This window comes from Thalassophryne amazonica, chromosome 18 (genome assembly GCF_902500255.1).
Source record: "Thalassophryne amazonica chromosome 18, fThaAma1.1, whole genome shotgun sequence".
Taxonomy (NCBI): domain Eukaryota; kingdom Metazoa; phylum Chordata; class Actinopteri; order Batrachoidiformes; family Batrachoididae; genus Thalassophryne; species Thalassophryne amazonica.
Window position 1 is genome coordinate 51,203,834 of NC_047120.1, and position 14,540 is coordinate 51,218,373.

Consider the following 14,540-nt stretch of genomic DNA (forward strand, 5'->3'; position numbering starts at 1 on the left):
GCTCCCATTTTGTATGAGATGAACTCAAAGATCTAAAACTTTTTCCACATATACAATATTACCATTTCTCTCAAATATTGTTCACAAACCAGTCTGAATCTGTGATAGTGAGCACTTCTCCTTTGTTGAGATAATCCATCCCACCTCACAGGTGTGCCATATCAAGATGCTGATTAGACACCATGATTAGTGCACAGGTGTGCCTTAGACTGCCCACAATAAAAGGCCACTCTGAAAGGTGCAGTTTTATCACACAGCACAATGCCACAGATGTCGCAAGATTTGAGGGAGCGTGCAATTGGCATGCTGACAGCAGGAATGTCAACCAGAACTGTTGCTCGTGTATTGAATGTTCATTTCTCTACCATAAGCCGTCTCCAAAGGCGTTTCAGAGAATTTGGCAGTACATCCAACCAGCCTCACAACCGCAGACCACGTGTAACCACACCAGCCCAGGACCTCCACATCCAGCATGTTCACCTCCAAGATCATCTGAGACCATCCACTCGGACAGCTGCTGGAACAATCGGTTTGCATAACCAAAGAATTTCTGCACAAACTGTCAGAAACTGTCTCAGGGAAGCTCATCTGCATGCTCGTCGTCCTCATCGGGGTCTCGACCTGACTCCAGTTCGTCATTGTAACCGATTTGAGTGTGCAAATGCTCACATTTGCTGCCGTTTGGCACGTTGGAGAGGTGTTCTCTTCACGGATGATGCGAAGGAGATGTGTTGCACTGCATGAGGCAAATGGTGGTCACACCAGATACTGACTGGTATCCCCCCCCAATAAAACAAACTGCACCTTTCAGAGTGGCCTTTTATTGTGGGCAGTCTAAGGCACACCTGTGCACTAATCATGGTGTCTAATCAGCATCTTGATATGGCACACCTGTGAGGTGGGATGGATTATCTCAGCAAAGGAGAAGTGCTCAATATCACAGATTTAGACTGGTTTGTGCACAGTATTTGAGGGAAATGGTGATATTGTGTATGTGGAAAAAGTTTTAGATCGTTGAGTTAATCTCATACAAAATGGGAGCAAAACCAAAAGTGTTGCGTTTATATTTTTGTTGAGTATATGTATGTATGTATGTGTATATATATATATATATATATATATATATATATATATATGTATGTATGTATATATATATATGTTGTCAGAATGTGTGCACCTCATGCATGTCTGTACATGTGCGCGTACATTTCTCTTGCATGACCAGAGTCTGAAAAGATAAAAGTGGGAATGCGAGAGATCAAAAAGGCAACGCTGCTCAAATAAATTTTTAGCCAGTTTTATATGTAAGATTTCCAATTATTTCAGCCCATGTCACTGTAATGATTATTAATATCGACCATTCTGATTTCATTACTTCTCGTTTAATCATATTGACATTTTGCCAAATTTGATCCTTTGGGGGGTTTTTTAATTTTAATTTCACATACAGTACTGCGTTGCCAGGGCTAACTTGTAAGCATTCCCTCCTTCAGTTTAAGCAGTCGTGTTAGCCGATACATAATTGCCCACAAAATATTTTCCTCAGCACATGTTCACTGCTGCAATTGTCTAATGTGACGGATGGAACCACATGTTGCTCCGCTGTCATGATGTAGCTAATATTTGTGGTTTGCTCTGCCCTCCAGATGAGATGTTTGAGCAGCTGCACATCGAGGCCTTCTCCAGCCCCCCAGAACTCCCTGATGTGATGAAGCCTCAGGACTCTGGTAGCACTGCCAATGAACAGGCAGTTCAGTGATGCCATGGGGAGATCCAGGGCAAAGGCAGGAAGGATAGAAGTGGGTGTGTGTGGATGAACAGCGGTGGAGGAGTAAACAAGGTGGAGGATATGTTCTATAATTTCACTTGATGAAAGGGGACATTATAGGTAGCCAAGCCTATCCATGTTACCATCATGTTAATCACCCAAGAATCCGCCCAAAGTGTCTCACTTTTTTTTTTTTTTAAGTGTAACTCCTAATGATTTCCCATCACATGCGGTTCTGATCCTTGGCTTTGCTCTTTATGCACCAAGTGGCTCATATTTAGGGTTTGAGTGTAATAGTTGGTTTGGAAGGTGTGTGTGTGTGTGTGTGTGTGTGTGTGTGTGTGTGTGTGTGTGTGTGTGTGTGTGTGTGTGTGTGTGTGTGTGTGTAACTTACACTATTATAATTATGAAGATGTAGCTGTGTGTCAAAGCGCTCTGGAAGCATCATGCATGGGTTACGAATTCAGTCCAGCTGCATGAACAAATTACTGCAAAGGCTTTATTTTTTACTGAATTGGATAAACCTTGGTTTGATTCTCCCAGTTTTGTTGTACATTTCTGGTTTGCTTTAGATCATCTCATTTCTACAGAAAAGAAAGTCTTTATTATAATATGTTTGAAAGTTTTGTTTTAATCTTTCTCCCTGTTGGGATAACGTAGTATGTTAACTTGTTACTTTTTGTACGTTTGTTGCACTGAGATTAAAGGTTGCGACCTCCTGCATAACGGAGGAATGTTTGATCAGATATCATGTGACATACGGGAATGATGAGAGAGATTTTTGGTGTTAAACTTGAGTTTTAAAATTGCAAACATTACCACACAATGCCGTCAACAATGTGGCATATTAACTAATCACATGAACATTGCCTGGAACTGTGAGCTTGATTAACTAAATATTTCTTTATATTATTATTATTATTATTCCAAAATAATGATTCCAGTATTTTGTCAACATGTCTGAATTAAGGGGGATAAAATTTAATATTTACTCCAGATGGGGTCATATGGTAAGTGCAGGTATGGAATTTGGATTTCTTTATTTTGTTTTGTTTTGTGGTAGTGGGGGGGGGGGGGGGGGGTCGGGGTGTGGTGTTATAGGGCCATGAAGTGTGTTATCACACCCTTGGATGCCATATCCTCCACCCCACCATTCTTTTTAATTATTAATTTTTCAGCATCTTTGGATAAACACCACCACCTGCTTTTTAGTACATCAAACGTCTCAAGACCAACATTCATGCCACATATTAAAAAACTATTAAAATCTGGTCATTTAAAAGTCCTAGGGTGTTTAAATCACTCAGCATGTGTTGTGTTCCACTAATGTTCACATATTGTACGGGGACGTCACAAAGGAACTGGGCGTGGAGATTTTACATCTTTTTAATGGCAGAAGGCAAATAAATTAGTTATTGTGAAAATTCCTCCAGTGACTTTTGAGTTGCTAAATGTCATAATGTTAATTGTGCATGACAATTATACAGGGATGAAATTGATGGGTAGCCAGTGGCGGCTCCAGATTTGGTTGCGGGGGAAAACAACTGAATTTTGAAAAGCATGTAGAACTGGCCATAGCAAGTGTTTAAAAAACAAATCTTATTTGATAGGAGGGAAATGCAAATTTGAGAAAACTTCCATCTGGAATCATGTTTCTTTCGTCAGGATTTTTGCACAGTTATAACAAGGCAACAATCTGTTATATACTTATGCTAATACACATACCAAAGCAAATATAATAATTGCTACAGGACCAGATCAATTGGGTAATGAGAGACTGAGGCAAACAGGATTTTGAATAGTAAATAATTTTGTTTTTGGGTTATGGTGAAGACACATACATCAAGTTAAGAGATGTCAACAGAGGAAATGCTTGGTCAGGTGGTTTACCCAGGCTTCAGATAGTTCCAGTAAGTGTTTAGCAGAGAGATTATATTCTGATAGCATACCTTTTTTTTTTATTTCATTTTATATAGCACCAAATTATAACAAAGTTGCCTCAAGGTGCTTCACACAAGTAAAGTCTAATCTTACCAACCCATGCTGCTCTTCATATGTCATACTATGTACAATTGCACAAATTTTATTGTGTGGTACCTCTAGTGTGCTGGTAGCACTTCTTGCCCCATTAAATAACCACAAGAAATTGGTGACACCTAATGCCTTTTGACTGTGACCACCAGAGGGTGCTGTGGAAATGACAATTGTTGCATGATAAAAGCTGTGAGCAATTTTTTTTTTTTTCTTTCCATTGCAAAGGCTTGTGAAGTTGTAATGATGATGATGTAGGAACTCTAAACCAATCAGCGGCCAGTGTTCAGATTCACAATTCAGTGACTCCAGTGCCGCTTTGTAGTCATTAAACATGAGTGGATCCAGGCTGTTTTTTTAGAGGGTGGACTTAGAAACCGGGAGCTGGACTATCAAGACAAGTCAATACGATCAGTCGCTGATGGTTGTTTAAAAGGGTCACTTTTTGTGAGGTTATAGCTTAGTTCCTCTAATAATCACACAACTCGTATACCTTTAACTAATTAAAACCAGGTGACTCCACTTAAATAGTCCATCTCTCACTACCCGTCTTTTCTCCTGTTTGTCCTTGTCGCTGCAGCAGGTGGTAAGAGTTGAAAATTTTCAACATCTTGTTGGCAAATGCTGTTGCAGTGTGCAATTGCCACGCTACGTCATCTCATTAAAAACAGTAAAACTATCCTGTTTACTGTCTGCCACTTACATCTCAACTTGTGAGTGCAGAATTACTCAAAGCTGTATGGCCGATGGGTAAGATTAAGATTTGATACAGTGCATCATCCGGAAAGTATTCACAGTACTTTTATCTTACAGCCTTATTCTACAATGGATGAAATTCATTTTTTGCCTGAAAATTCTACACACAATACCCCATAATGACAATGTGATTTTTTTTTTTGTAAAATTTTTTTTTGTAAATTTATTAAAAATAAATGAAAAAAATCACATGTACATAAGTATTCATAGCCTTTGCCATGAAGCTCAAAGTATGAAGTACAAGTATGAAGTAAAAGGAATTGACCTTTGAGACAGGGAAAGGTACAGAAACATTTCTTCCTAGAGCTGGCTGCCCGTCTAAACTGAGTGATCAGAGGAGAAGGGCCTTAGTCAGGGAGGTGACCAAGAACCTGATGGTCAGTCTGCCAGAGCTTCAGCATTCCTCTGTGGAGAGAGGAGAACCTTCCAGAAGGATAACCATCTCTGCAGCAAATCACCAATCAGGCCTGTATGGTAGAGTGGCCAGATGCAAGCTGCTCCTTAGTAAAAGGCACATTGCAGCCCACCTGGAGTTTGCCATGAGAAACAAAATTCTCTGGTCTGATGAGACAAAGATTGAACTCTTCAGCATGACTGAAAGGTGCCATGTTTGGAGGAAACCAGGCACCATCACTACAGTGAAGCATGGTGGTGACAGCATCATGCTGTGGGGATGTTTTTCAGGGGCGGGAACTGGGAGACTAGTCAGGATTGAGGGAAAGATGAATGCAGCAATGTACAGAGTCATCCTGGATGAAAACCTGCTCCAGAGCACTCTTGACTTCAGACTGGGGCGACGGTTCATCTTTCGGCAGGACAATGTTCCTAAACACACAGCCAAGATATCAAAGGAGTAGCTTCAGGATAACTGAATGTCCTTGAGTGTCCCAGCCAGAGCCCAGACCTGAATCCAGTTTAACTGCTGCAAAGACGAATGGGCAAAACTGCCCAAAGATAGGTGCTCCAAGCTTGTGGCATCATGTTCCAGAAGAATTGAGGCTGTAATTGCTGCCAGATGCACCAACAAAGTACTAAGCAAAGGGTGTATAATACTTATGTACATGTGATCTATTACTTTTTTATTTTTAATAAATTTGCTCCACTTTGGAATAAGGCTATAAAATAACAAAATGTGGAAAGCCAATCAATGGACAGCTACAACCCCATCGTGCCCCAACCTAGAGCTGCCTATGGTTGCTCTAACAAGTAGCTTTTATTACTGCAATATATTATTGCAAATAAAATAGAATTTAGAAGAGTCCTGCAATGTTTTTGCTGCTGGTGTTGCCGTTTTGGATCCCAAATACGGACTAGGAATGTGCAGGGTGACGCGTGTCCGGAGAATGTAACCACATTTTATTTCAGTGGGCCTTCTGCAGCCTGCAGACAGGAAGGAGGGGGAAAAAAAGAAGAAACGGGACACCTCCTCCTCCTCCTCCTCGGATAACGGTGTCTGTCCAAGAAGTTCTTCAGGAGGACCGACGCGAACAAAAGCTTCAGTCTGTACACTAAACGTTTCTGTTCGAATCCTGCCTGGAGAAAAGCGCTCCTTTAAACTCGTGCTATGGAGGATTTGGGTGAGTACTGGATTTGTTCTTCGTTTAAACGTTTTACAAAAAGGTTGCTGCGTCCACAAAGAGGAAATAAGGTCTGTGTTTATTCTGCCAAACAACACTTTGACTCAAAAGGGATAAAACCAACTTAAAGTTAATAGTATTGAGGAAAACCGGTCGAGAATCCACCACTTCTCTGTGGAAAATGTATATTTGTGGTCACGGGAAGCTGAACTCGTGTATTTTAATGTAATGTCTTATTTGCACCCATACAGATAAAAATGAGTGCTGTGATTCCCACGCAAAATCTATTCCTGTAAATTAGTTATGACATGTTGCATTAACTAAATGATTGTAGGTTTTTAAAATGTTTTGTAAGATATTACAGTAGTAATCATGCAGTGTGCCTAATTTTTTTTTTTATTCTTAAAAGCTGCAAAATATAAAGTGTGGGTCCATTTTTCTACTTTTAAAAATTAGGTTAGATAGATACTTTATTCACCATTAAAAAATCAATGTAAAATCAAGGGGTGTATTGACATGTAACTCCCCCTACCTCATAAATTTAACTTAAAGCATTCTTAAATGAAATGACATTACAGTTCACAATATTTCTGTCTGAGTTCCACATTTTTACAATCCTATTAGCCCAAAAATGTTTACGAATATCAGTTCTGCTATAAGAAATGGAACAAATTGTGTTTAATAAAAATGGAACAAACAGGTTGTTAATTGAGGCAACTTTCTTTGAAATAGTTTACTGCAGTTTGTAGGGAAATTGGGTTGTATTCAGATTTATTTATTTTGGGGTATAATGTTATAATTAAGTGATCATAACTGTTGTTAATTCTGGAAGTGCACCTACCAAGGGTTTTTTTTTTCTTCTTCTTCTTATATATTTATTTCAATATAAATGCTCTCTTTTTTGGGGGGCGGGTGCAAATGTTGGCATATTTCAAGTTTCATTTTCTGATGACCCAGTGATTGGGGAGGAGGGTTGTAATTGCATTTTACTCAGAAATCTGAGATGCTTAAAACCTTTGGACAGTGCTGCATTTGGATAAAAGCCATATTAAATATTTAATAAAACGCAAACCTTGACAGCACAATAGTTGCTGGAAATCATTCCAATCAATAAATAATTAGAATGTATTTAAATATTTTTATTAGCAAATTAATACTTACATAAAGACCACAAACCTCAAAACATGTTTATATATATATATATATATATATATATATACTCAACAAAAATATAAACGCAACACTTTTGGTTTTGCTCCCATTTTGTATGAGATGAACTCAAAGATCTAAAACTTTTTCCACATACACAATATCACCATTTCCCTCAAATATTGTTCACAAACCAGTCTAAATCTGTGATAGTGAGCACTTCTCCTTTGCTGTGATAATCCATCCCACCTCACAGGTGTGCCATACCAAGATGCTGATTAGACACCATGATTAGTGCACAGGTGTGCCTTAGACTGCCCACAATAAAAGGCCACTCTGAAAGGTGCAGTTTTGTTTTATTGGGGGGGATACCAGTCAGTATCTGGTGTGACCACCATTTGCCTCATGCAGTGCAACACATCTCCTTCGCATCATCCGTGAAGAGAACACCTCTCCAACGTGCCAAACGCCAGCGAATGTGAGCATTTGCCCACTCAAGTCGGTTACGATGAAGAACTGGAGTCAGGTCGAGACCCCGATGAGGACGACGAGCATGCAGATGAGCTTCCCTGAGACGGTTTCTGACAGTTTGTGCAGATATTCTTTGGTTATGCAAACCAATTGTTTCAGCAGCTGTCCGAGTGGCTGGTCTCAGACGATCTTGGAGGTGAACGTGCTGGATGTGGAGGTCCTGGGCTGGTGTGGTTACACGTGGTCTGCGGTTGTGAGGCTGGTTGGATGTACTGCCAAATTCTCTGAAACGACTTTGGAGACGGCTTATGGTAGAGAAATGAACATTCAATACACGAGCAACAGCTCTGGTTGACATTCCTGCTGTCAGCATGCCAACTGCACACTCCCTCAAATCTTGCGACATCTGTGAGATTGTGCTGTGTGATAAAACTGCACCTTTCAGAGTGGCCTTTTATTGTGGGCAGTCTAAGGCACACCTGTGCACTAATCATGGTGTCTAATCAGCATCTTGATATGGCACACCTGTGAGGTGGGATGGATTATCTCAGCAAAGGAGAAGTGCTCACTATCACAGATTTAGACTGGTTTGTGAACAATATTTGAGGGAAATGGTGATATTGTGTATGTGGAAAAAGTTTTAGATCTTTGAGTTCATCTCATACAAAATGGGAGCAAAACCAAAAGTGTTGCGTTTATATTTTTGTTGAGTGTATATGTATATAGTGTGTGTGTGTGTGTGTGTGTGTATTTATAATTTACAATAATATTCTTTCAGTACTATCATTATTACATAATAATAAAATATTTTAATGACATCATGGCAGTTATCAGTTCTGACTTTTTTTTTAAGTTGTTGTATCCCAAATATTATGAAGTTCAGTTATTGCGTGTAATGGTGGTGTGACCCACATACTGAGCAGGAATCAACCGTCTTGCTCGGGGACTATACAGAGAAACCCTGCCCTTGTTTTGGAGCCCATTTGGTAAATAAATAATAAGACCCAAATCAACAGATCAACGGAGTACTGTCGCTGGTATGTGTTGTTTGTGATTAACCAAATCTTACCAATCAAACCTTCTAAGAGGTGTAAAAGCACATTGTCGCCTTTGTCAAAGATTAGTTTGATTTTTTTATTTATTTTTTTTTTTTCATTTTTATTCCAAGTATTTTTAGCTGCAACGCTAAATGAGGTTATCCTCCGTTCTGCTGTGTCCTTACTGTGGTACAGCTGGAACAGGAAACAGACTCACAGATAAGCTACAGTATAGCCGTGTAATCGAACAAAGAACTAAATGAATTGATCTGAATTCCGGAAGTGGTGAGCAATGCATCAAAAAGACTGAGCAAAATTATTAAAATGGAGCCAATACAGATGATGACATTATAAAATGGAAGGCATTTCCCGTAGTTAGTCACTGGTTGCTTCCAAAAGCTGAGTATCACTTCTTACAGATTGGAATTCTTTAAACATAAATTAATATCAACTGTCCTTCATGATTATCATGTCTGCCAAGGACATAATAAATTACTGGCATTTATTTATTTGTCTGTCTGCCTGTTATCAGGATTATGTCAAAACTACTGCTCAGATTTTAATGATATTTTCACCAGATAAAGATGTTAGGCCATGGAAGACTCCATTAAATTTTGGAGGTGTTCTGGATCCGTATTCTGGATCAAGATTTTACTTTATATAGGCTTTGAAGGATTACATCAAAACTACTTCACGGATTCTCACCAAATTTGCACCACAGATATACATACTACGGCATGGAAGACACCACTGAATTTTGGAGATGATCCGGATCTAGATTGGCGGCTGTCAGAAATCTTGGATTGCTCTTGTTATTATCCATCCATCCAATTTATTCCGCTTTATCCGGAGTCGGGTCGCGGGGGCAGCAGCTCAAGCAAAGCCGCCCAGACCTCCCGATCCACACACACCTCCCCCAGCTCCTCCGGGGGAACCCCAAGGCGTTCCCAAGCCAGCCGAGAATTGTAATCCCTCCAGCGTGTCCTGGGTCTTCCCCGGGGCCTCCTCCCAATGGGACGTGCCCGGAACACCTCTCCAACGAGGCGCCCAGGGGGCATCCGGAAAAGATGCCTGAGCCACCTCAACTGACTCCTTTCGACGTGGAGGAGCAGCGGCTCGACTCCGAGCTCCTCCCGAGTGACCGAGCTGCTCTTGTTATTATTTTATTTTTATTTCTATTTTGTCATTTGATTTTTAAATGGACCACAATGGAAATAAGTGTTTTCACTTTCTTGTGTCATCCATGTATGTTTAATGTATTTACAATTATATTATGTACTTACATTGAACTTACTGAATAAAATCACACGCACACTCATGCTTTTAATATATAGATGATTTACCACTCCCAGCTGGATTGGTGTGTGAGTCCAGAATGTAAATATATTGTTCAATGTTGTTAGTTAATATAAGTAGCTTCACTAAAAATATTAGTCCTGTCAATGTGTTAGCACCGTTAATACTTGACCCAAAATACATAAACACACCAAATGGCAAATGTCAGCTCTCCTCAGTTTGTGCGTGATCAAAATTGCACGCATGCATGCATGTACGCAGAGCTTTTTATCTTTTCTGCATTCTGCTGTAAGCAGGTGCTTTTAATTTGACAGACTGCAGTGGAAGACATTAAAAGCACAACACTTTACTGACTAAACCAGTTGAACTACAAAAACACAATAAATAACACTAACAATACTGTTAAACTAACATGAACCACAATAACATTTAATTATAATAATAATTAATAATGATAAAGACAGATTTATAGAGCGCTTTTCAAGACACCCAAAGCACTTTACAAGTTGCATTAATCATACACTAACATATTCACACACATTGGTGGTGGTAAGCTATTAGTGTAGCCACAGCTGCCCTAGGGCAAACTGATGGAAGCTTGGCAGCCATTCTGCACCTACGGCCCCCATTTAAATCCCCAAACCTCAAATTCCCATTGTGCATTGCAGCACAATGGCCATTGTTCACTGTGTTAGCTAATATCACTAATTTCTCAAAAAAATATTAGTCCTGTCAACTTTCCGTTTTTGCAGCATTCATCCTTGACCCAAAATACATAAGCATACCAAACAACAAATGTCATCTCTCCTTTGTTTTGCCGTGATCAAAGCCATACATACGTATGCACACAGAGGCCACTTGTCTATTATAATATAGATTGTAAGATTGGTGTGTAAGCGCCAACAGTTAAAGTTAGCATAACTAAATTTAGTGGAAGCTAATCGGTCCGCTAATGGTACAGAAAGTTATCTGTAAAGCTAATCTGCTAACAAAAAGTTTGCTTCGGCTAATTATCCATTTGTTGATTAGCTAAACTGTGGTCACCGCTGCTTTGTTTTCACTTGAAAATTTGGTTTTTGTACTAGTTTGAATTGTACTCTTAAGTAAAAAAAAAAAAAAAAAAAAATATGCAAAACGGTAGATGTAAAGAAAAATGTGGCATTAAAGGTTAAACATGATTATATGGCACCTAAATACAACCCCTGGCAAAAATTATGGAATCACCGGCCTCGGAGGATGTTCATTCAGTTGTTTAATTTTGTAGAAAAAAAGCAGATCACAGACATGACACAAAACTAAAGTCATTTCAAATGGCAACTTTCTGGCTTTAAGAAACACTATAAGAAATCAGGAAAAAAAAAACTGTGGCAGTCAGTAACGGTTACTTTTTTAGACCAAGCAGAGGGAAAAAAATATGGAATCACTCAATTCTGAGGAAAAAATTATGGAATCACCCTGTAAATTTTCATCTCCAAAACTAACACCTGCATCAAATCAGATCTGCTCGTTAGTCTGCATCTAAAAAGGAGTGATCACACCTTGGAGAGCTGTTGCACGAAGTGGACTGACATGAATCATGGCTCCAACACGAGAGATATCAATTGAAACAAAGGAGAGGATTGTCAAATTCTTAAAAGGGTAAATCATCACGCAATGTTGCAAAAGATGTTGGTTGTTCACAGTCAGCTGTGTCTAAACTCTGGACCAACTACAAACAACATGGGAAGGTTGTTAAAGGCAAACATACTGGTACACCAAGGAAGACATCAAAGCGTCAAGACAGAAAACTTAAAGCAATATGTCTCAAAAATCGAAAATGCACAACAAAACAAATGAGGAACAAATGGGAGGAAACTGGAGTCAACGTCTGTGACCGAACTGTAAGAAACCACCTAAAGGAAATGGGATTTACATACAGAAAAGCTAAACGAAAGCCATCATTAACACCTAAACAGAAAAAAAACAAGGTTACAATGGGCTAAGGAAAAGCAATTGTGGACTGTGGATGACTGGATGAAAGTCATATTCAGTGATGAATCTCGAATCTGCATTGGGCAAGGTGATGATGCTGGAACTTTTGTTTGGTGCCGTTCCAATGAGATTTATAAAGATGACTGCCTGAAGAGAACATGTAAATTTCCACAGCCATTGACGATATGGGGCTGCATGTCAGGTAAAGGCACTGGGGAGACGGCTGTCATTACATCATCAATAAATGCACAAGTTTACGTTGATATTTTGGACACTTATCCCATCAATTGAAAGGATGTTTGGGGATGATAAAATCATTTTTCAAGATGATAATGCATCTTGCCATAGAGCAAAAACTGTGAAAACATTCCTTGCAAAAAGATACATAGGGTCAATGTCATGGCCTGCAAATAGTCCGGATCTTAATCCAGTTGAAAATCTTTGGTGGAAATTGAAGAAAATGGTCCATGACAAGGCTCCAACCTGCAAAGCTGATCTGGCAACAGCAATCAGAGAAAGTTGGAGCCAGATTGATGAAGAGTACTGTTTGTCACTCATTAAGTCCATGCCTCAGAGACTGCAAGCTGTTATAAAAGCCAGAGGTGGTGCAAAAACATACTAGTGACGTGTTGGAGCGTTCTTTTGTTTTTCATTCCATAATTTTTTCCTCAGAATTGAGTGATTCCATATTTTTTTCCCTCTGCTTGGTCTAAAAAAGTAACCGTTACTGACTGCCACAATTTTGTTTTCCTGACTTCTTATAGTGTTTCTTAAAGCCAGAAAGTTGCCATTTGAAATGACTTTAGTTTTGTGTCATGTCTGTGATCTGCTTTTTTTCTACAAAATTAAACAACTGAATGAACATCCTGCGAGGCCGGTGATTCCATAATTTTTGCCAGGGGTTGTAGATGCTTGTCATTTGAGTGGTGGGTTCTATGTCATGTGGTGTTCATTATGACACAGGTGATGTCACAAGCGTCACTTTTGGACTATTAACCATGCATTTTTCTCCCATCTGTTTCACACTGTTGCATAGCTCCATTAGCCTCTCATAAAATACTTCAGTGATACAAGGAAGCTAAATTCAGCAGCCGCAGTGTTTGCTGAGACATCTTTATTGGCTGTTGAAGCTCTGTCAGATGAAGAGTTGGACAAGTACTTGTCTTGATATTTAAAAAAAAAATTTTTTTTTTTTTTTTTTTTGGGCTGGATTTAAGAGAGGAGATGTGGGTGATTCTTTAACTACAGGCACTATTGGCCTTATAAATGTAATTTCCACCACACCATTGCCTTACAATATAAAGCGCCTTGGGGCAACTGTTTGTTGTGATTTGGCGCTATATACATGTGCTCTGATGTCACTGTTTATCTCCATAGAAACTACCCAAACAATCTTTCATACAAACTGTTTAGGGACATTACAGTGTTGTGGTGGAAATTACGGCAATAGTGTGGGACAACTACATTTTGTTGAAAAAAAAATCACAACAGTTGTATGACATTGAATACCCCAATTATGTTTTGATTATTTTACTGATATTTTATTCAGAGATATTTTAAAACATTAGAAAAAATGTTTCTTTACCATTCATTTTTATCATTGAAGATCAAAAGTCTGGGTGTGGGACAAGCACAAAACGGCAATATTTGCATATAATGATGCTGACAAAAGGTGAAAAAGTCATCATAGAGTACTAGAACAAATTTCTTAACATACTTTCATTGTAAAGATAACTATAAAAGTGTGAAATTTCCCCTTTTTTCTGTTTTTCATACAATATGATCAAAGGACATAAGTGCCTGTAGTCTAAGAATCACCCATGTATGTTTCCACACGTCAATAAACTCCTCAGCGACTGCTACGCTGGTCAGCGGTGTGTCGGCCAAGCTGTCTGCTGGCCGGAGTGACCTGTTGGATCCCATTGACCTCTAGTTCCTGCTCTAAGAAGAAACATCTCTCTAATGTTAAGTAAAATCATATATAAAATGATGTGGATCTATTTACGTGTCATATAAAACAAATAATGAATGTTTTCCATGCAATGGAAAGAATAAATTTTTTTTCGCTGAAAGATGTACCATTCAATGAGACATCATCTAAATTGAAGGGTGTGTTCCATCTTTCAACTCATGCAGGTCTTCTTACCACTGCAGTTATAAACATTCATTATTTGTATACTATTAGTTACAGTGTCAGTATGCCACATGCTGGATGTAAAGATGCTTAATGTCTTCCTTGAAGAATTGCTTTGAAGAAACTTTTATGGGAAGATGTCTCTTTGTGTTTGAGAATAGTGCTGCTGGAAAAAAAAAAAAAAAAACAGAAATAGCCCACGGCCATGCTGTTATTTCAAAAAGCCACAGAGTTCAGTGAAAATAGAAGGCCTCTCTCACTCCTCGAAAAAGAAAAAAAAAAAAACCTGCTCTTTTGGGGAACATTTTCTTTGTAAGGAAGGCCATTTCACATAAGCTTTTTGAGCAACG

At 39.0% G+C, this 14,540-nt stretch overlaps 2 protein-coding genes across 3 annotated transcripts in view; both read left to right on the plus strand.

The window, feature by feature from the left end:
- The window catches only part of LOC117531109 (elongin-B), a 13,897-nt gene extending 11,219 nt beyond the window's left edge, over positions 1-2,678 (plus strand). The window contains exon 4 of the mRNA XM_034194147.1: positions 1,647-2,678. Within this exon, the coding sequence (XP_034050038.1) occupies positions 1,647-1,759 (113 nt within the window). The 3' untranslated portion in view covers positions 1,760-2,678. The remainder of the gene's footprint in view (positions 1-1,646) is intronic.
- Positions 2,679-5,835: 3,157 nt separating this feature from the next.
- LOC117530927 (transforming growth factor beta-1-induced transcript 1 protein-like) overlaps positions 5,836-14,540 on the plus strand; it is a 30,998-nt gene continuing 22,293 nt past the window's right edge. The window contains exon 1 of one of the 2 annotated variants that reach the window (XM_034193887.1): positions 5,836-6,132. In XM_034193887.1, coding sequence (XP_034049778.1) covers positions 6,120-6,132 — 13 coding nt within the window. In that variant the 5' untranslated portion in view covers positions 5,836-6,119. The remainder of the gene's footprint in view (positions 6,133-14,540) is intronic. The other variant, XM_034193888.1, reaches the window with a different exon arrangement.